At 44.2% G+C, this 23,413-nt stretch overlaps 1 protein-coding gene and 2 pseudogenes across 1 annotated transcript; all 3 read left to right on the forward strand.

Annotated features, from left to right (window-relative positions):
• The first annotated feature begins 235 nt into the window (after positions 1-235).
• LOC120383536 (olfactory receptor 12-like) lies at positions 236-1,183 on the forward strand. Its single transcript, XM_039501699.1, has one exon. The coding sequence runs from the start codon at positions 236-238 to the stop codon at positions 1,181-1,183; it is 948 nt and encodes a 315-aa protein (XP_039357633.1).
• Positions 1,184-9,987: 8,804 nt separating this feature from the next.
• LOC120383834 lies at positions 9,988-10,918 on the forward strand (annotated as a pseudogene).
• An 8,983-nt stretch (positions 10,919-19,901) lies between these two features.
• LOC120383537 lies at positions 19,902-20,555 on the forward strand (annotated as a pseudogene).
• Positions 20,556-23,413: the final 2,858 nt, after the last annotated feature.

Genomic DNA, 23,413 nt, shown 5'->3' on the forward strand with positions numbered 1-23,413 from the left:
TTGAGTGCCCAATTCCCTTTGGCTGCTTTGGAAATCCCAGCCCAAGTGACTGGGCCAAGGCCTCACAGGGAGTCTGTGGCAGAGCTGGAAAACGAACATTGATCCGCTGAGTCTCAGACCAGGGTCTATTCCACATGACCATCCTCCCTCTTTTCATGAAGCCCGTCATTGCATCTTCTTCATTTGCCTCTTCTTTAATCCTTATCTCACGCCTTTTCCAAAGGATTTAACAGCCATGGCGCCAGTGAGAGAGTGGAACCGCACAGCAGTCATGGAATTCATCCTGCTAGGGTTTGGAAACGGTCCAGGATGCCAGATGATCCCCTCTGTCTTGTTTCTGGTGATTTACACAGTAACCGTGCTGGGAAACACCATCCTGGTCCTCATCATTGCAGTCAACTCTCGCCTTCACACCCCCATGTACTTCTTCCTCATGAACCTGTCACTCTTAGACCTCTGCTTCACCTCCACCATTGCCCCCAAAGCCATGGCAAGCTTCCTATCAGGTAGCAAAATCATTTCTTATAACGGATGTGCCACCCAATTCTTCCTCTTCTGTCTCTTCCTCGCCACCGAAGGGTTCCTCCTGGCAGCGATGGCATATGATCGATACACTGCCATCTGCAACCCGCTCCTGTATCCCGTCATCATGTCCAAGAGGGTTTGCATTCAGATGGTGGTAGGGTCATATATCTGTGGCTGTGTGAACGCCATGGTGCAAACAGGCTTCACCTTCACCCTGCACTATTGTGGGCGTAATGAGATCGATCATTTCTTCTGTGATGGCCCTCCCTTGTTCAGTCTCTCCTGCAGTGACACGTACATCAATAATCTTGTGATGTTTACCTTATGTGGCCTCATCATAGCGAGCACTTCCCTGATTGTGCTCATCTCCTACATCTACATAATCTCCACCGTCCTCAGGATTCGTTCTGCTGAGAGCAGGCACAGAGCCTTCTCCACCTGCACCTCTCACATGTTGGTTGTTACTTTATTTTATGGGACCACTGCTTTCATGTACGCCCAGCCCACTTGGTTATCTTCTCTTTACCCAAGGAAAGCAGTATCTGTGTTTTACACCTTTGTCATCCCCATGTTGAATCCCTTCATCTACAGCCTTAGGAACAAGGACGTTAAAGAAGCTTTGAGAAGGACTATGGGCCACAAATCCTTGACAAAATGAACCTTGCATTTCAACACAGAGAAAGAACACAGCTATGAACCAATGAGTTTTTGAGACATGTAGGTGGACATCTAGTACAACTCATCTGTCTGTCTATGTCTTTCTACTTGTCTGTCACTATCACCTCTCTCTCTAGTTAACACTCTAATCATGTGCATGTTGGTGGCTCAGGAGATCATTCAGACATGGAGACTAACAGAATTCTAAAATGTCTTTATCATTTATAGAGACCTTCATGCTTCAGGACATGAGCCAACCACTGACTGCCTGTGCTAGGATGAATTTTTCCTCACAATTTAGCCTATAATTTTCCTTTTTCTGAAGCAGCTGATACTGTCTACCCCTGGAGAAGGGTGCCTGGACTAGAAGAACCACAGGGCTGATGCTGCATGGCAATTTCTCTGTCAAGTGACAATATAGCATGTCAAAAACAATAAAGTATTTCCATAGACTTCAAATCTTTGTGTACATTTTTACATTCCTATATCTGTAGAATAGGTAAGAGCCATATCCAGATCCTGGGGGAGCTGAAATTAGTGTGCGCTACAAAAGGATTTAGGCATCTAACTGCTACTGTAGGTGCCTAAATCCAACATTTCAGCGCCACTGAGCTCCACAAAACCCCTGTTGCTTAACCCTGTAGGCCTTTAAAATCCCTAGATGCCTGACTTTCCAACATCCAAGTCCCCAAGGCTCTTTAGTTTCTGCCAGTCAGCAGGTGCATGGCCACCTTGGTCTAAGTGCCTGGGTGCCTGTCTGATCCCTAAGCCCCAATGGGGTCCTCAGAGCAGGCGTGGCACCACCTGCCTATCCTGTGGGGATTGATCTGGTAGGTGGTATCAGAGCACACCTAAACAGACACAAAATGATGGGGGTGGGGGCAGGTGAGGCCTCCTATATCACTTTTATCTCATGGGTTGAAGCACTCACTTGGGATGTAGAAAACCTGAGTTCAGTTCCCCTCCCTGTGTGATGTGCGGTTGGTATTTGGACTTGGATTTCTAGCCTCCTAGGTGAGTGCCCTAACCCTGGGCTATGGGATATTGTAAGATGAATGTCTCTATCTCTCCCGTAGAAGCTGTTCCACTTTGTATGAAATAATTAAATATACACTGAGCAACAAAGGGAGTGGGAATGGGTCTATTGTGCAGCAGCTTGGGCATCCAACAGAGAGATTCTATTGGGCAAACCCTTCCTTTTTTCAGGCAGAAGGGGGAAACTGAACTGGATTCATCCACAGCCAGGCTTGCTACACTAACCACTGGACTGAAGGGGAGGCCTCCCAGGCCCACCCCCTTGTAGTAATAAAACCCCTGCTCAGCTGCTGAATCCTTAAGGCCCCTAAACTCATGCAGTGCCTAAATTCTCAGTGTAAATGTTCCCTAGATGTCTATGTTTCTGTCTCTGGGCATGTGCGCTGCAGCATCACTTGGGGATCTGGAGCCCTATCATCCGCTTGAGCCCCAGCGCAAATTTCCAGACTGGGAGAAGGTGGGTGTTCCTCTGTCTACCTAGTGTTCAGGGCCTGATCTGGTAGGATGTGCTCAAAAATCCAAATAAAAAGCAGGAGAGGGGCTGGGCCTTCCTTATAACCTTAGCCTAGTGCTTACCTTTAGTTCTAGCCCCACATACCCTGAGGGGGAGAAGGAAGCTGAATAGGAATCTGATACCTCTCAGATGAGGGACTGAACCACTGAGCTATAAAGTCTTCAGATTTGGAGCTCCCTCAGTCTGTCCTGTTGAAGCCATTCAGCTTTGGAGGAATAGAAAAAATCATATCGCTTGGGGGGCAGGAGAGAGAGATTGCATGAGAATGACTCTGTATCATGGGGGTTAGAGGCCTTACCTCAAATGTAGAAGACTTTGGATCTGTCCCCCCATACAGTGATGCTTTAATTATTTATTTTTGAAGTGGGACTACACGAATGGGAGAGATTGAGAGGGCCCCACATGAGAACATCCCATAGACCAGTGGTTAGAGACTTACATGGGAGGTGGCAGAGCCCTGTTCAGCCCACTTCTGCCCCTGCAGAATGGGGATTTGAACCCATGGTTTCCTAGGTGAGCACACGGACCACTACTGGGCTAAGAGCAATGAGGGAGGGATTTTTTCCCCACCGCTTGCAAGAAACATCTTAGGTGCCAATCTCTAGGTGAGGGCTCACAGCTGAGGTGGGTGCAGAACTCCCTGAAAGGGGTGGGGCTTAACACCCGCCCCCTGCTTGGCACCTCTCATTGGCTAGCTTAGGCAAGGAGCCATGCAGCATGCGGACTTTGTGAATCCCATTCTCAGCCACCTGTCTCCCTGCATTCATTGTACGGGAAGCCTGAGCACCAAACTAAGGCTTCGTGAATCCCAGTGATTTTGAAGGCAACTAAAAGATGACTCTGATCATCACAACACCTAAATCCCTTGGTGAATCAAGGCCTAGGTACCTAAATACCTTGATAAATCAGGAACAAAGTGCCTAAAAGTTAGACATTGCAATACCTAAGTCCCTTCGTGGTTTGAGCCCCAAATGACTTCCATAGAGCCACCTTGTATTACAACAGCAGAGGATCTTGTTTTTGCAGTATCTCAAATGCCATGGTAACTGCTGCAAAATGGTCAACAATGTGACACCTGTATCAGGTCGTGGTCACTGCAGGCTAGATCCACAAAGGGAACTTAGTCTTAGACTGGGCCAGAGGGAGGTCTCCCTGTGCTCTGCTGTGAATCAAGAGTAACACCACTGAAGTCAATGTAGTTGTACTTTTGTAAAGCTTTTGTTAATGAAAGAAGAACAAGGCACATCCTCTGCATTTGCAAGAGGCCATGAATTTAGTGACAGGAGCTTATGAAAATACATGTGTTTTTTGATCTGGCCATGAAACAAAAACATTTTGGGCCCCATTCTATACATTTCAATGAAGCAAAAATCCACTTACCTTCAATGGGGATTTTGGTGATATATGACGGTAGCGGTGCCTTCTCCCAGCCCCTCCACATATGCAGTCAGAGAGCAACTGAAGTGCAGCACCTGTGTCCTTTTCTTGTTTGTATCTGTTCCCACCACCTTTTATTTACAGATATCTTCAGAGACCAACACTCTGGGAGACTACTACTCCCATGGAAGTACTACTACTCCCAGGACCGGCAAATTGTTTTATGGAAATGAGTGTAACTAAATTAGCTGTGTGCGCATAGGAAATGGAATGTTAACTTCAAAGTGGTGGGTCAGTGTGTGCTCAACAGAGAAGGATCCCCAGTCACATGCTCTGCTCAAAACACTTGGCAGCCCGTTTCAGCTATAAAAAATGAAACCTTAGGCCAGTTATAACTCTCTTCTTTTCTTTTCTTTATAAATTTTAATTAGTTTCCTAAGGATTGGCTGACAGCATGATATTTGGGTAAGATCTGAAATGTCTCACACTCAACTCAACAGCATTTCTCTGTCTGTCTGTAACGCAAAAACTTTGGAATGCCACAACTGATCAATTCCAAATCTTCAGGGAATGTTTTAGGCATCAGTGGCCAGAGCCCTGTTGATTTTAGGGGAAATCAGAAAACCAAAAGGGGAAAAATGTGGGACACATAGAGCTCCAGCCATCTGATTAGCACTGCCATAGTGACAACCACCTCTGCAATTCTCCATAGATCATACATGGTGCCATTAAAGCCTTTCATCATGACAATACTCCATCGCAAAAAATCTGCAACATTCTATTAGCGATATGCATTGTAATTGCAGGGAGAGGGGTGGGTACGTGGATCTTTGGATATAGGTTTTTATTTTTAGAGGAGCATAAGTGAGTGAGGAGAACAGCAAACAGACATTTCCCCTGTCTGGGCCTTGTTTCCCAATTCTAAAACAGGGATAATGAAAGTGACTTCCTTTGTAAAGTGCTTTGAGAGCTACATATGAAAAACACTAAAAAGAGGTAAGAATTATTAAAATTGAAAAATATTATTTGTTTCCCAAAAAAGGAATCAAAATGAAAATTCCATGCAGAATTTGAAATTTGGAAAAAAAATCATGTTTAAAATTGAAATGAAAACTTTGATTTCAATGTCAGGGAAATACAATTTCTTTGCTTATTTAATCACATTTTTTTTCAAAAAACCAAATATTTCATTGATGTGTTTTTTTGGGACTATCTAGTGAAGATCTAGCTCTCTCCCATTTTGCATCTGAGACCCCCATGAAGAAGCACTTTCCTTGTGATCCACAATCTTCCCTACACTGAACCCCTAGGACCCATCAGGAATCTGTGGAACGTCAGAGGTGTGCCCCATCAGGGCTGCAGGAAGATGAATGGAGACAGTGGTTAGCAGAGGGCTTGTCTCAATGTGTAGACTGCTCCTCTTCACTCCCAAGGACCCCAGGACTGGAGATGACCACTGGTGGAGCTCACAAATTCTGCTGAAACAGAGGGTACGTCTACACTACGGGATTATTCCGAATTTACATAAACTGGTTTTGCAAAACAGATTGTATAAAATCGAGTGTGCGCGGCCACACTAAACACATTAAATCGGTGGTGTGCGTCCATGGTCCGAGACTAACGTCGATTTCTGGAGCGTTGCACTGTGGGTAGCTACCCCATAGCTATCCCATAGTTCCCCCAGCCTCCTCCGCCCCTTGGCATTTCCGGGTTGAGATCCCAGTGCCTGATGGGGCAAAAATCATTGTCGCCGGTGGTTCTGGGTACAGCCTCACCCCTCCCTCCCTGAAAGCAGCAGACAACCGTTTCGCGCCTTTTTTGCTTGGTGAACTGTGCAGACGCCATAGCACAGCAAGCATGGACCCTGCTCAGCTCAATATCGCAATCGTGGATGTTTTAAACACCTCACGCATTCTCGTGCAGTCTATGCTGAACCAGGACCTTCAAACCGAGGCTAGGAGGAGGCGGATACAGCAGCGCAGCGATGACAGTGATGAGGACGTAGACACAGAATTCTCTCAAACCGCGGGCCCCGGAGCGTTGGAGATCCTGATGGTAATGGGGCAGATTCTATCCATTGAACACCGATTTTGGGCCCGGGAAACAAGCACTGACTGGTGGGACCGCATTGTGTTGCAGGTGTGGGACGATTCCCAGTGGCTGCGAAACTTTCGCATGCGTAAGGGCACTTTCATGGAACTTTGTGACTTGCTTGCCCCTGCCCTGAAACGCCATAATACCAAGATGAGAGCAGCCCTCGCAGTGGAGAAGCGAGTGGCGATAGCCCTGTGGAAGCTTGCAACGCCAGACAGCTACCGGTCAGTCGGGAATCAATTTGGAGTTGGAAAATCTACTGTGGGAGCTGCTGTGATGCAAGTAGCCAAAGCAATCACTAAGCTGCTGCTACGAAAGGTTGTGACTCTGGGAAACGTGCAGGCCATAGTGGATGGCTTTGCTGCACTGGGATTCCCTAACTGTGGGGGGGCGATAGATGGAACCCATATCCCTATCTTGGCACCGCAGCGCCAGGGCACCCAGTACGTAAACCGGAAGGGGTACTTTTCAATGGTGCTGCAAGCACTGGTGGATCACAAGGGACGTTTCACAAACATCCACGTGGGATGGCCAGGGAGGGTTCATGACGCTCGCGTATTCAGAAGCACTACTCTGTTTAAACGGCTGCAGCAAGGGAATTACTTCCCAGACCAGAAAATAACAGTTGGGGATGTTGAAATGCCTGTCGTTATCCTGGGGGACCCAGCCTACCCCTTGATGCCATGGCTCATGAAGCCATACACAGGCAGCCTGGACAGTGGTCAGGATCTGTTCAATTACAGGCTGAGCAAGTGCAGAATGGTGGTGGAATGTGCATTTGGCCGTTTAAAGGCGCACATGCGCACATTACTGACTCGCTCAGACCTCAGCCAAACCAATGTCCCCTATGTTATTGCTGCTTGCTGTATTCTCCACAATCTCTGTGAGAGTAAGGGAGACCTTTATGGCGGGGTGGGAGGCTGAGGCAAATCACCTGGCCGCTGATTACGCAGCCAGACACCAGGAGATTAGAAGAGCACACCAGGAAGCGGTGCGCATCAGAGAAGCTTTGAAAACGAGCTTCATCAATGGCCAGGGTACAGTGTGACTGCTGTGTTTGTTGATGAACACCCACCCCCCTTGATTGACTCATTCCCTGTAAGCAACTCCCCCTCCCCCTTCGAGTACAGCTTACTTATGCAAATAAAGTCACTCTCGTTTAAAAATCATGAATTCTTTATTAATTCATTATAAAAAGAGGGAGAGAAGTAAGGGTGTGGTTTGGGAGGAGGATAGGAAGGATGGAGAAGGCCATTAAAAAAATTTCACATTAACGACAGCCTTCTGGTTGGGCTGTCCACGGGGGTGGAGTGGGCGGGTGCACGGAGCCTCCCCCCACGCGTTCTTACACGTCTGGGTGAGGAGGATATGGAACATGGTGAGGGTTGAGGGTGGTTATACAGGGGCTGCAGCGGCACTCTGTGATCCTGCTGCCGTTCCTGAAGCTCCACCAGACGCCGGAGCATGTCAGTTTGATCATGCAGCAGCCCCAGAGTTGCATCCCGCCACCACTGATCTTCCTGCCGCCACCTCTGATTTTCCTGCCAGTCTTCCTGCCGCCACCTCTCATCTCGGGTGTCTCTCCTGTCCTCACGTTCACTGGCATCTTTCCTGTAATTTGATACCACGTCCTTCCACTCATTCAGATGAGCTCTTTCATTGCGTGTAACTTCCATAATATCCGAGAACATTTCATCTCTCGTCTTCTTTTTCCTCCGCCTTATCTGTGCTAGCCTTTGGGATGGAGGAGGGACGCTTGAAATATTTGCAACTGCATGAGGGAGAGAAATATTTAAAAAGATACATTTTACAGAACAATGGTTATACTCTTTCACAGTGAACAGCACTATTCACCTTACATAGCACATGTGATTTCCCTACAAGGTCGCATTTTTCATCTTAATAATGAGCGCCTGCAGCTCTGGAGTTACAGATCTCACAGACACAGGTCCAGGCATCAGAATTCAACTTGCATGCAGCCATGGTAAGCCACTGTCTTTCGGCTTCTGCAGTGATTTACCCCTCCCCCCAATGCATGGCTAATACCACGCTAGCTCCCTGCTAATCAACACCCTTCCCACCCCCCCACCCACTGCGTGGCTGGTAGCTTGGGGAAGATCGCCGGTGACCAAACACAAAAAAGATCATCGGCATTTCACTCCTCCCCTCCCCCCGCTTGGCTACGTGCAGGAAAGGTTTTTTTTTTAAGCTGCTGCAGTCCACGAACCCAGTAGGAAAATAGCCATCCCTCTTACTTAAATTCCTGATTTTTAACCAGGTTATCCTGAACGATATCACTTTGCTGAGGATCACACAGCGAGATAAAGAACGGATGCTTCTTGAATGCCAGCAATCACCGGGACCATACGCTGCTATGCTTTGCCATGCAATGATACCTGATTACTTGCTACATGCATGGCGTGGTAAAGTGTCCTACCATGGTGGGCAGAACAAGGCTGCCTTGCCCAGAAACCTTCTGCAAAGGCTTCTGGAGTACCTACAGGAGCGCTTCATCGAGATGTCCCTGGAGGATTTCCTCTCAATCCCCGGACATGTTAACAAACTTTTCTAAGTAACTATACTGTCTGCGAATGCATCCCAAGTCCTCAGGGCAAATCAATCATTAAAAAACGCTTGCTTAAAAAACAATGTTTGCTATTTGCAAAGGTACACTCACCAGAGGTCCCTTCCATGGCGTCATTGTCTGGGCTAGTTGCTTGGGAGGGCTGGGAGGAGGGTAATTCCGTCAGGGTGAGAAAAAGCTCCTGGTTGCTGGGGCTCACGGAGTGCTGTGTGCTCTCTGCTAGGTCCTCCTCCTCTTCTTCATCTTCATCTTCCCCGTCTGCATAATCCTCAGACATGGCAGAGATTACAACCCCCACCTCGGAATCCACGGTCAGGGGTGGGGTAGTTGTGGCGCAGCCCCCTAAAATTGCATGCAGCTCAGCATAGAAGCGGCATGTTTTTCGACCTGCCCCGGACCTTCCGTTTGCTTCTTTGGTTTTCTGGTAGGCTTGTCTGAGCTCCTTAACTTTCACTCTGCACTGCACTGAGTCCCTGCTGTTGCCTTTATCCGTCATAGCCTTAGAAATTCTTTCAAATACTTTTTCATTTCGTCTTTTGGAACGCAGTTCAGTTAGCACTGAATCCTCTCCCCATATAGCGATCAGATCCAGTACCTCCCGTGCAGTCCATGCCGGGGCTCTTTTTCGATTCTCAGGAGACTGCATTGTTACCTATGCAGATGAGCTGTGCGTGGTCACCTGTGCTGATGAGCTCTCCACACTGGGGAAGCAGGAAATGAATTTCAAAAGTTCGCAGGGCTTTTCCTGTCTACCTGGCCAGTGCATCCGAGTTCAGAATGCTGTCCAGAGCGGTCAGTGGTGCACTGTGGGATACTGCCGTCGATTTGCGGCCACACTAACCCTATTCCGATATGTTAATCCCGATATTAGCGCTACTCCTCTCGTCGGGGAGGAGTACAGAAACCGATTTAAAGAGCCATTAAAATTGATATAAGGTGCCTCCTAGTGTGGACGGGTGTGGCATTAAATCGGTTTTACGCTCCTAAAACCGGTTTAAACGCCTAGTGTAGACCAGGCTAGAGTTACTCACAAACGGGCCTGAGGGGAGAGTGGAATTTAATAAACAAAGGGAATTACCAAGCAAGTGTTTTTTTTTGTTAAGATGGAGTTAATATTCATTTGATATCAGTAATGCAGTGGGATTATATCATAATCATTATCATCATTGTTCCTTCTGCAGGCACATTTTGCAAGTAATAAATGGAGAAGAATCTCACCACCCCAGTAACAGAATTTGTCCTCTTGGGTCTCACTCAGAATCCTAAGCTGCAGCGAATCCTCGTTGTCGTTTTCTTCATCTATGTGAACACTTGGCTGGGAAACTTCACCATCATCACCACCGTGATCACCGACCGCCAGCTCCACACCCCCATGTACTTCCTGCTGGCCAACTTGGCTTTCTTAGATGTCAGTGAATCATCAGTAAATGCTCCAAAATTGCTCTCAGGTCTCCTCACCCAGAGTAAAACCATCTCATTCAATGAATGCATCCTCCGGATGTTCTTCTTCCACTTAATTGGAGGCGCTATGGGGCTTTGTCTTTTGGCAATGGCAATCGATAGATACATAGCCATCTATAAACCACTGAGATACTTGACTATCATGAACCGGGGTTTGTTAGTGTTAGTGTTAAATGCATGGCTGGGTGGATTGATTCATTCTGCTGTTCAGCTTGGACTGCTCCTCCAGTTGCCGTTCTGTGGTCCTGGTCAATTTCTACTGTGATATCCCGCAAGTCATCAAACTGGCCTGCACCGACACTCACTTGGTTGAATGGCAGATGATCTTCAATGCTGGAGTGCTGCTCATAATAATATTCATCATTCTGCTGATTTCCTACACTGTCATCTTAGTCAAGATCAGGACACATGTCATGGAAGGGAAGCGCAAGACTCTGTCCACCTGTGGAACCCGGATTACTGTGGTGTGTTTACAATTCATACCCAGCATCTTCATTTATGCTCGGCACTTCAAGCAGTTCACGCTAGACAAGGTGATATCTGTCATTTACACCGTAATCACCCCGATGCTGAACTTGATGATCTACACATTGAGAAACGCCGAGATGAAGAAGGTCATTAAGAGACTGATGAGGAGAATGCTCTTCTCGGGGAGGGAAAGAGAGACATAATTGATCTTCCAATTTTACATTTGTGTTAAAAATCTAATTTGTGCACTGTATCAGACAGCAGATATATGTGGCATGTGAAAAGTGTGCGGAGTAAAAAGAAATCAAATACTGCACACTCAAGAGAATCTGTGCTCACAAACACATTATAGACTGAGGGCAAGAACCTCTATGTAAGTAAAAAAAGCAGTGGGTATAAATAAGACATAGCTCCATGAGGGTAAATGGGTCAGTTCCCAGCAGGAGGAAATGGGGGCATCCTTCCTAATTGGCTTCCACCAGTTGGGTTTTTGACACTGAGAATTGCTGGCTGAAATCCCTCTAAGAATGATTTCAACTAATGAGGAACTCATGAAAATCAGTTCATTCTCCGAAAAAAGATCTGTTCAGTAAAGTGTGTATCAGAACTAATGTACTGATTGTGGTGAGGAAATTACTATAAAATATTTCAGCAGGTGAATAGGAGCAATCTTTTGCTTTATGGCTTATTCTTTTCTTCCTTTTATATATATACCATTTATCCACGCTTATCATGTGACTTCATATCAGAGTGCTTTAATAACACTGAGATATTATTTTAATAATTAATTGGTTTCAATTTTGTTATATAATATTTCTATTTCTGTCTATGACTTCACAGGTTAAACTAAATTCGTCTTTCGTGGCCTTTTGTGTTAATCATGATGTAAAAGTGCAGTTATAAATAGAGGAGGGAAACATTTTTTCTTGGATTTGTTATAGTGTCCTTTTCACTGGCAATCTATAAATAACATTATAAAATGTTTTCATATATTTTCTAGATTTTTATTTTCAAGGAAAAAAGCAACTTTCTTTCCTAAATATATTTAGTTTTAAATTTTTCTACATTTCCTCCTTTTTTCTAAGAAAGAAAGAAAGAAAGAAAGAAAGAAAGAAAGAAAGAAGCAGTTATGAGATTTTTACAATATGAGGAAAAAAAATAAAAATAGATGTGTTAACTTTTCAAAGAAAATTTGGCTTTTTTTCCTTTCCCAAGCAGTTCTATATTTTCATATTTGATGTACTAAAGAAAGTTCTGTAGTGAAAAATAGTTAAAAAGGGTCTCTCTTTCCTGAAAAGATGGACCCTCCATGTGTATCAGAATTGGCTTTTCAGATCCAAAATGAATTAAGACTATGTATACTCCTGTAAGATCTCCTAGCCAATGTGGCTCTAAGACAATAGCTAGCAACTACCTCTGGCAGTAACGTCTTAAAAAAAACTGTTAATGAATTTCAAATCAAGTACACCTGTATATAATGAATGAAGACAACAGGAATGTAAAAAAAATAATAATAAAGGAATGTTTTTCAGCAGAGCTGAGTGGGGGCAGAGAATGAGGAGGACGGGGCTACAAAGGAGCACTGAGACAGGGTGTGAAGGGGACAAAAACATTTTTAAATATGTTGAAAACATTATGTATCATGAATATTTTTTTACTGGCATGAGGATTTTAAAATAAGGTGGCTTTTTACTGAAATTAGAAAATAAAGTGAAAATATTCTAATACGTTCTTGAGAATTTTTGAGGCATAAAAATAAAAAGCATAAAATCAAAATATAATTAATTCACTCTTTGGGTTTATTAGTCTTCGCCTTTTTCTCTTCCTCTCTTTCATTTCTCATTAGAAAAAGATTAGAAAGTACAAAAAGATTAAAAGGAGACAGTAGTAACAAACCAACAAAAGAAAAAAAACTGAAAAATCAAAACCTAATCAATTTAGTCAAATATGTCACAAATATTTATTTTTAAAAGAATAGTTATTTTTGAAACCTTTGAAATGCAAATGTTGTTTAAAATTTTTGTGAAATATTTTGTCTATAACTAGGTTAAAAAGAATTAGATAAATTCATAGAGGATATGTCCATCAATGGCTATTAGCTAAGATGGTCAGGGATGCAACCTCATGCTCTAGGTGTCTCTAAGCTACAGACTGCCAGATGCTTGGAGTGGACAACAGGGAATGGATCATTTGATAATTGCCATGTCCTGTTCATTTCCTTTGGGGCATCTGGCATGTGCCACTACTGAAGGACAGGATACTGGGCTAGATCAACCACTGGTCTGACCCACTATGGCAGTTCTTATATTTATAACTTTTAAGGAGTTAAATTGTTGTTTGACTGTGAAAATTAATTAAGCAAAGGAAGGCCTCTTCTTATTCAACCGATCTGCAATCCAGGTGTATCAGTGATTTTCAGTGGGACTTGTGCTCCTAAAATCTTAGAATCATAGAATTATAGAATATCAGGGGTGGAAGGGACCTCAGGAGGTCATCTAGTCCAACCCCCTGCTCAAAGCCGGACCAATCCCCAACTAAATCATCCCAGCCAGGGCTTTGTCAAGCCTGACCTTAAAAACCTCCGAGGAAGGAGATTCCACCACCTCCCTAGGTAACCCATTCCAGTGCTTCACCACCCTCCTAATGAAAAAGTTTTTTCCTAATATCCAACCTAAACCTCCCCCACTGCAACTTGAGTCCATCACTCCTTGTTCTGTCATCTGCTAGCACTGAGAACAGGTAGTTGAAAGAAGCTATCAAATCCTCCCTCACTCTTCTCTTCTGCAGACCAAATAATCCCATTTCCCTCAGCCTCTCCTCATAAGTCATGTGCTCCAGCCCCCTAATCATTTTTGTTGTCCTCCGCTGGACTTTTTCCAATTTTTCCACATCCTTCTTGTAGTGTGAGGCCCAAAACTGGACACAGTACTCCAGATGAGGCATCACCAATGTTGAATAGAGGAGAATGATCACATCCCTCCATCTGCTGGTAATGCCATTAGCCTTCTTGGCAACAAGGGCACACTGTTGACTCATATCCAGCTTCTCACACACTGTAATCCCTAGGTCCTTTTCTGCAGAACTGCTGCCTAGCCATTCAGTCCGTAGTCTGTAGCAGTGCTTGGGATTCTTCCATCCTAAATGAAGGACTCTGCACTTGTCCTTGTTGAACCTCATCAGATTTCTTTTGGCCCAATCCTCCAATTTGTCTAGGTCCCTCTGTATGCTATCCCTACCCTCCAGCATATCTACCACTCCTCCCAGTTTAGTGTTATCTGCAAACTTGCTGAGGGTGCAGTCCACACCATTCTCCAGATTATTAATGAAGATATTGAACAAAACCGGCCCCTGGACTGACCCTTGGGGCACTCCACATGATACCATCTGCCAACTAGACATGGAGCCACTGATCACTACTTGTTGAGCCCGACAATCTAGACAGTTTCTGTCCACCTTATAGTCCATTCATCCAGCCCATACTACTTTAACTTGCTGGCAAGAATACTGTGGGACACTGTATCAAAAGCTTTGCTAAAGTCAAGGAATAACATATCCACCGCTTTCCTCTCATCCACAGAGCCAGTTATCTCAACACAGAAGGCAGTTAGGTTAGTGAGGCATGACTTGCCCTTGGTGAATCCATGCTGACTGTTCCTGATCACTTTTCTCTCCTCTAAGTGCTTCAGGATTGATTCCTTGAGGACCTGCTCCCTCCATGATTTTTCAAGGGACTGAGGTGAGGCTGACTGGCCTGTAGCCATTGATCAATACCCATTGAGCCTGTTAAGTGCTTTTGAAAATCCATGTTTATCTGCTGTAGTGATGAAGACCATATAGTTAGCACCTACATAGATAAATAAATAGAGAACCTTGGAGAACAGTATAGCTGGTGTAAAGCCGAAGACATCAACCAATTTAGATTCTGTTGCAAAACAATTCTAAAGTGAAAGGACCTTTCCTGGAATTGGCCAGCCCACAACCTTCCAGGTTAGAAATCTTTTCTATTCTATAAAAGCAGCAAAGAATCCTGTGGCACCTTATAGACTAACTGACGTTTTGCAGCATGAGCTTTCGTGGGTGAATACCCACTTCTTCGGATGCAAGTAGTGGAAATTTCCAGGGGCAGGTTTATATATGCGAGCAAGAAGCAAGCTAGAGATAACGAGGTTAGTTCAATCAGGGAGGATGAGGCCCTGTTCCAGCAGTTGAGTGAAAACCAAGGGAGGAGAAACTGGTTCTGTAGTTGGCAAGCCATTCACAGTCTTTGTTTAATCCTGAGCTGATGGTGTCAAATTTGCAGATGAACTGGAGCTCAGCAGTTTCTCTTTGAAGTCTGGTCCTGAAGTTTTTTTGCTGCAGGATGGCCACCTTAAGATCTGCTATTGTGTGGCCAGGGAGGTTGAAATGTTCTCCTACAGGTTTTTGTATATTGACATTCCTAATATCTGATTTGTGTCCATTTATCCTTTTCCTTAGAGACTGTCCAGTTTGGCCGATGTACATAGCAGAGGGGCATTGCTGGCATATGATGGCATATATTACATTGGTGGACGTGCAGGTGAATGAACCGGTGATGGTGTGGCTGATCTGGTTAGGTCCTGTGATGGTGTCGCTGGTGTAGATATGTGGGCAGAGTTGGCATCGAGGTTTGTTGCATGGATTGGTTCCTGAGCTAGAGTTACTATGATGCGGTGTGCAGTTACTGGTGAGAATATGCTTCAGGTTGGCAGGTTGTCTGTGGGCGAGGACTGGCCTGCCACCCAAGGCCTGTGAAAGTGTGGGATCATTGTCCAGGATGGGTTGTAGATCCCTGATGATGCGCTGGAGGGGTTTTAGCTGGGGACTGTATGTGATGGCCAGTGGAGTCCTGTTGGTTTCTTTCTTGGGTTTGTCTTGCAGTAGGAGGCTTCTGGGTACACGTCTGGCTCTGTTGATCTGTCTCCTTATTTCCTAGTGCGGGTACTGTAGTCTTGAGAATGCTTGGTGGAGATTTTGTAGGTGTTGGTCTCTGTCTGTGGGGTTAGAGCAGATGCGGTTGTACCTCAGAGCTTGGCTGTAGACAATGGATCTTGTGGTGTGCCCGGGATGAAAGCTGGAGGCATGAAGGTAGGCATAGCGGTCGGTAGGTTTTCGGTATAGGGTGGTGTTAATGTGACCATCAATTATTTGCACCGTAGTGTCTAGGAAGTGGACCTCCCATGTAGATTGGTCCAGGCTGAGGTTGATGGTGGGGTGGAAGCTGTTGAAATCGTGGTGGAATTTTTCCAGAGTCTCCTTCCCATGGGTCCAGATGATGGAGATATCATCAATGTAGCGTAGGTAGAGAAGGGGCGTGAGTGGACGGGAACTGAGGAAGCGTTGTTCCAGGTCAGCCATAAAAATATTGGCATATTGTGGGGCCATGCGGGTGCCCATAGCGGTGCCACTGATCTGGAGATACATATTGTCATCAAATTTGAAATAGTTGTGTGTGAGGATAAAGGCACAGAGCTCAGCAACCAGTTGTGCTGTGGCATCATCAGGGATACTGTTCCTGACAGCTTGTATTCCATCAGCATGTGGGATGTTTGTGTAGAGACCCTCTACATCCATGGTGGCCAGGATGGTGTTTTCTGGAAGGTCACCAATGCATTGTAGTTTCCTCAGGAAATCAGTGGTGTCACAGAGATAGCTGGGAGTGCTGGTGGCATAGGGTCTGAGTAGAGAGTCCACATATCCAGACAGTCCTTCAGTGAGAGTTCCAATGCCCGAGATGATGGGGCGTCCAGGATTTCCAGGTTTGTGGATTTTGGGCAGTAGATAGAATAGCCCTGGTCGGGGCTCTAAAGGTATGTTGATTTGTTCCGGTGTTAGTGTAGGGAGTGTCCTGAGTAGATGGTGCAGTTTCTTAGTGTATTCCTCAGTGGGATCTGAGGGAAGTGGCCTGTAGAATTTGCTGTTGGAGAGTTGTCTGGCGGCCTCCTTTTGCTAGTCAGACCTGTTCATGATGACAACAGCACCTCCTTTATCAGCCTCTTTGATTATAATGTGAGGATGGTTTCTGAGGCTGTGGATGGCATTGCGTTCTGCACGACTTAGGTTATGAAGCAAGCGATGTTGTTTTTCCACAATTTTTGCCTGTGCACGTCGGCGGAAGCATTCATTGTATAGGTCCAGACTGTCATTTCGACCCTCAGAAGGAGTCCATGTGGAGTTCTTCTTTTTGTGCTGTTGGTGTTCTTGGGCATTTTAACTCTCAGGAAGGAATTTTCAAAGCCTCTAAAGTTTGCATGGTTAGAATAAACACATAAAGAGACTGAAAAATGCCATGAAGTTATTAACGACTACTCTTGTGAACGAATCCCCAAATCTCCAAAGCAGCAACTTTCTTGATTGTGCCTACCAAAGCTCAAGGGTATTTCAGAAACTCTTTGCTCTTAGTATCAGCCTTAGTGGGGTAAATAAGCATATAAGGGAAAGATTTCTGGGGCTGTCCTCCTTGGGATGAGGTCTTCTTCCTCTGCTGCTCAGGACCACAATGATCACCTCTGAGGTTTGACTTCCCAGGCCATCCTCGATCGTTTGGAGGCAGCTGGCTCTGAGATCACAGACATGGCAGGTCATGTAAGGTATTGACTCTTGATTCATAAAACCTGCAATGTGATACTAGGGATAGGTACTGTTATTATAAGGAGGACAGATGCTCGGAGACCCCACTGATAAAGAAAGAATGACCTGGTTGGGGAGATAACATTTAACACTCACAGAGTCATCTGACCTCTTCCTGTGCCTAACTCTCTCAGACTAGGTTTCTCCCATGGCAGGGCTGTAAGCTGCTCAGATCTGAGATAGATGTCACTGGGACAGTGTGAAGGTGTGAATGACAGTGAGAAGGAGCCCAGGGAAGTGTCCGGATATGCAGATAAAACCACAGTGAGATTCCCATTGTGGGCTTCTTGCTTTTATAAAAGCTTACCTGTTTTAGCTGTCTAATAGCGTTAGTCTGGGATTTCAAAGCTATCAGAATTTCAACAGGAGCTGGGCACCTAACTCTCTTAGTCTCCTTGGAAACTCAAAGCCTAAAAGTGCCTGAAATGTTCAAAAGCCACGTGTCTAACAGGGATCGAGGTGCAGCCCATGCTAATGCAGTGTGCCTCTCTATTTGATTGGCATGAGCATGGACAGAGATTTATGGGTCTCCTACAGCAGCTGACCTAACAGCGGTGGTCACTTAATTTGGGTCATGCTTTTACATCAAGATACCTTGAGTTCAGTCCTTGGACATGTCCCCAGTAAATCTCCAAACCTTAAAAGCTGCATCAAAGTAGGGAGTCTCTGAGGTCTACAGGATGCTGGTGGACAATGCCTCCTCCCCACAATTTCACTGCCTTCCCCCCAAAGTTATCCACCTCATCGCCATTGTACCTTGAGTATTTCATGGTCATTAGAGGATTGAGCCTCACAGCCCTCCTGCCAAGCAGGGGAGCTGCAGAATTACCCCCATTTCAGATAGGGAAACTGAGGCACCGAGTTTGTGATATTCAAAGGACTCTGGAGAGGTTAGGAATGTACTGATCAAAGGGAAGATGAAGTGGAATTGGTCACTTAACTTCCTTATTCTCTTTGGAAAATCCCACACCAGGAGGGGATGTGAGTTATCCATGAGCACAAAGATTGTCTGTGGCAGGACAGAAATCGAATCTCACTCTTCTGAGCCCAAGGCTAGTGGTTTACCCACAAAACCATCCCCCTACACTGCTCATAGCATATCTTACTGCCATTTAGAGCTGGTTGACATTCTTTTACAGAAACAGATGAATAAATAAGTAAATACATAATTCTGTCAACAAATTGTGGATGGGAAATCTGTTTTAATATATTTTTTTAAAAAATCATCTGAATATTTCAAAGAAAAATACTTGTTTCATGAAACCTTGAACCAAAAATTTCAGTCTTTACATTTTCAAATGGGCAAAAAGTAAAGTAAAGCCATTTTTTCACCTTCTCAAACTTTTTTCTTCCCTCCTCCTCCCCCCCCCCATTTTCCAATGGCAAACTAAAAATGGGAGAGAAAATGCATGAGAGGATATGGAGAATACAAACACCAAAAACTGAAAACTAGAATTTGGTTTTTTTCAAATGCTGAATCAAAATTAAAATGTCACTATGAAAGGGATCTAAAGACAAACTGGGTTTTGAATAGCAATGAAATGAACACTAACATTTTGTCACATTTAAAAAAAATCCCTGTGAAAAAAGTTTGAACCAAAAATATCATGTTTTTCCTTTGAAAGATTTTTCTGGAAATAATGTCTTTTTCAAGCAGCTCTAGAGATTTTCCAAAATTTTAATGAAAATCAGATGTCCACATCCTCTGGGTGGGTTTTAACATCTCAGGCTAAGCGCATACATGGACATCATTGTGTTCACAATTTTTAAATGCTGGTTCAGCATTTAAAGTTCAGCAGCAGAATCCACAGGCACTGAAACACAGTGACCCAACTTTTCTGCTCACCTCAGAAAAGATCAGTCTGTAAGATGGAATCTCTTTGGTGGATGAGCCACTATAAAGGGAAAATGTTAATATGCTCAGCACCTCTGGTATTGAGGCCATACATTCAGCATCTGAATCCCTTAATTTGGTGGCTCTCAAGTTTTTCCAATCCAGCTCCCATCCCATCTAGTTGGGACCTTACTCCCATGTAGCCATATAGGTAGGTCAATCTGGTCATAATGACCTTCTGACACTTGTTTGTGACCCTCAGGCTGAGAACTCCTGGACTCTGCGAATCTCTACCTAAGTGCAACCCTTTGCAACTCCTATCCTTTCCAATGCAGAACCTCTAGGTTCCAAGAAGACTCTACAGACCTTGAGAGCACTGCACCACCAGGGCTGCAGGAAGATGAATTCAGACTGGAGTTAGCTAGTGCCTCTTTGATGAGCAAACCACTCCTCTTCACTCCCAAGCACTCCATGCAGATCCCCAATGGGGTAGCTCTTAGGGTCTGCCGAAGCAGGGTTCCCCTGCAGTGGTACTGCGGAGATAGTGTTTAGGAAAATCAGGAATTACCCACAACCAATGTCTTTCTTAAGGTGGAGTTAACATTGATTTAATATCAGTAATTTAAAGGTGGAAAAAATATAAAAACATTTTATTAATTATTATTATTTTTCTTCTGTTTCCAGGTATATTTTAAGGACACAAAATGGAGCAGAAGAACCTCACTGCCACAGTGACAGAATTTGTCCTCTTGGGCCTCACCCAAAGTCCTGAGTTGCAGCGATTCCTCTTCATCATCTTTTCCATAGTCTACCTGACAACCTGACTGGGTAACTTCATCATCATCACCACCGTGATCTCCAACCACCGACTCCACACCCCAATGTACTTCCTGCTGGCCAACCTAGCTTTCATAGATATTAGTGATTCTACAGTCAGTGTGCCGAAGATGCTGTTGGGTCTCCTCTCCCAGCACAAAACCATCTCATTCAATGAGTGCATCCTCCAGATGTTCTTCTTCCACTTCATTGCTGGAGCTACGGTCTTTTTACTTGTGGTGATGGCTACCGATAGGTACGTGGCCATCCATAAACCATTGCAATACTTGACTCTTATGAACCGGGGTGTGTGTGTGGGGTTAGTGGCAGGCACATGGATGGGTGGATTGGCTCACTCTGCAATTCAGATTGGACTGGTCCTTCAGTTACCGTTCTGTGGGTCAAATGTCCTGGACAATTTCTACTGTGATATCCCACAAGTTATCAAACTGGCCTGCTCCGACACCTACCTGTTCAAGCTGCTTATGGTCTCCCAAAGTGGAGTACTTGCCATAATTATCTTCTGTTTCTACAGCTCCTAGCACAATGGGTGCTACTGAAGTACAAATTATAAAAGGAAAAGAATGGACAGACAGACAGATGGGGAGGAAACTAAGAAAGAAAGAAAGAGGGGTTATGTGTCAAAATGTGTGTGTGTGTGTGAGAGAGAGAGAGAGAATGAGATGGCATTTTGTGTGCCCTGAAGATCTGCCTCACTCAGACAAGGGCTGTGTCCAACCAGTCTCATGTCCCACCAGTCACCCAACAGCTACTGCATTCTCAGATTTACAGATCTGAACTGAGAATGTACCTAATGTGGATATGTTTCTCATGGTGCACTGTTGTGCATTTGTGAATGCACAAAATTGTGTTTATCAGTTTAAAATGTTGTACGAGTGCATTATGTTGTCGTGTATTGTAAATGTGCATTATTGGGTATGTTTCAATGTGCACATTAGTATGTGTATGTGTGTGTTTATTAGAGAACATTAACAATAACTTAAACTCTGATCCCAGTATTAAAGAAAAAAGACAAAAGCTGCTATGTTCCTGCAGCTCCTGGAGATTTTAGTGAGTTCAAAGTTGGTGTCTACAATGCATCATTTCCTTATATGCCATGTCCATGTCATTTCTGAGATCCTTCAACATTTATATTTGCTGTCTTGATACTATTAAGGCAATATTCACAATAATTTGAGCCATATTTTCAAATGCTGCTATTTTTCTGCATCCTTGAAGGACTCCAGATCTGAGCAGGGGGTTAGACTAGATGACCTCCTGAGGTCCCTTCCAACCCTGAGATTCTATGATTCTATGATTCTATGATTTGCACACAAACATTACATATTTTGACTTTTATTTTCAAAAGTCTAAGGCAGTTAGTGCACTAGATAGGAATTCAGAAACTTGGTTCAGGTCAAGGTCCTCAAAGGTATTTAGGATCCCAAGTCCCTTGGGCCTTGGCTCCTGATTTTGCCACTGACCTTCTTAGTGGCTTTGGGCAATAATCAATACTTGGTGCTTCACAGCAGGTCAGAAATCATCTTGCCCAGCACTGGACCTGGGATATAATTTACTTGTATGCCCTGAGGCCAGAATTTTCAGAAGAACTCAGTTCCCATTCATGCACCAAATTAAATGGCCAGATGATCAGAAGAACTCAGTACCCTGGGTGGTGAGTCTAGCTGTTCATGAAATGATTTTCATGTTTGTCAATGTTTTTCCTGGAATTTTTTGGAGGTTTCTTTTCAAGAAAAATCTGACAAATTTCAATGACAACTGAATTTTTTAGAGCAACTTTCAATGGAATTTGGATGCCTAACTCCCTTTGGCTCAATAAAACCAGTCATAGTGACTGCAGCTGACAGAGACATTGGGAGGCACAAAGGTTGTGTAGCTTATTTAAACTCACACCGTCAGTGGGAGACCTTAGAGCAGAATCTAGATCTCCTGATTTAAGATGAAACTTTCAAAGGAATTAAAGGAAGTGATGTGCCAACACACCACTGAATTTCAATGAGCATTTGGCATCAAACTCCTTTAGTATTGTCATAAACAGATAGTTACGGGTTAATGCCTCTTTTACCTGTAAAGGGTTAAGAAGTTCACCTAGCCTAGCTGACACCTGACCAGAGGGACCATGGGGGAACAAGATGTTTCAAAAGGAAGGAGGGTTTTTTCCTTTGCTAGTTTCAGTTTCAGCCGGAGTGAAAAAGATCAAGGAACCAGCCTCCTATCAGAGTAGTAAGTTTTAGAAAGGAATAAATAGGTTTCTGTTTATTTTCTTTGTAACTTGTCTTGGTACCATTAAGGGAATTATCAAATTTGAGTATTCTTGTGTGTATTAAAGTTTTTGCCCAGGGGAACATCCTCTGTGTTTTGAATCTGTTGTCTGTGAGAGTAGCTGGTATGCTAATCTCTCCCAGAGGGTTTCTTTTACCTTTCTTTTCTTTAATTAAAAGCCTTTTTTAAATACCTGATTGATTTTTTCCTTGTTTTGAGATCCAAGGGGTTTGGATCTGTGTTCACCAGGAAATTGGTGACGTTTCTCAAGGCTACCCAAGGAAGGGAGTGCTTGTGAATGGCGGCAGCAATACCAGATCTAAGCTGGTAATTAAGCTTAGAAGTGTCCATGCAGGTCCCCACATCTGTACCCTAAAGTTCAGAGTGGGGAAGGAACCTTGACAAGTATCCTCTGAAATTTCCAGTCTACTTCCCCCTTTGAAGACTGCACAGGAATGAAATAAGCCTCATGATTTTCAATGGGACTCACACTGCCCGCGTCCTGGCCACTGGTCCGAGGGGCTCTGCATTTTAATTTAATGTTAAATGAAGCTTCTTAAACATTTTAAAAACCTTATTTACTTTATATACAACAATAATTTAGTTATATATTATGGACTTATAGAAAGAGACCTTCTAAAAACATTAAAATGTATTACTGGCATGTGAAGCCTTAAATTAGAGTGAATAAATGAAGAATTGGCACACCACTTCCGAAAGGTTGCCGACCCCTGGTCTAGACCATCCCTGAGAGGTGTTTGAGACAAGTTCTTCACAGGCATAAGTATTTGTTTGCAGCATCAGGATCCTGATATGGACATTGTCAACCCGCAATCTACTCAGTTGATAGATACATAGATAGATAGATGTGTGTATGAGGATAGATAGATAGATAGATAGATAGATAGATAGATAGATAGATTTTAAAGAGTTGCAAGAGGTGTGGCACATGATTCTGAGTGCTCCTGCCATCTGCTGGGGATTTATGATTTATTTTAAATAGCTTCTTTCTCAGCTGAAGCATTAAACAGTAACACAAACAACAGAAACAACTGGCCAGTTAAGGGTGTAAATACAGAAAATGACTCTACACAAATAGTTTATGTCTAAAACATGC

Source organism: Mauremys reevesii, linkage group 15 (assembly GCF_016161935.1).
Source record: "Mauremys reevesii isolate NIE-2019 linkage group 15, ASM1616193v1, whole genome shotgun sequence".
Lineage (NCBI taxonomy): Eukaryota > Metazoa > Chordata > Testudines > Geoemydidae > Mauremys > Mauremys reevesii.

Bases quoted from the DNA above. Each gene is read 5' to 3' on its own strand.
- LOC120383536 (XM_039501699.1), top strand. From the start codon at position 236: ATGGCGCCAGTGAGAGAGTGGAACCGCACAGCAGTCATGGAATTCATC.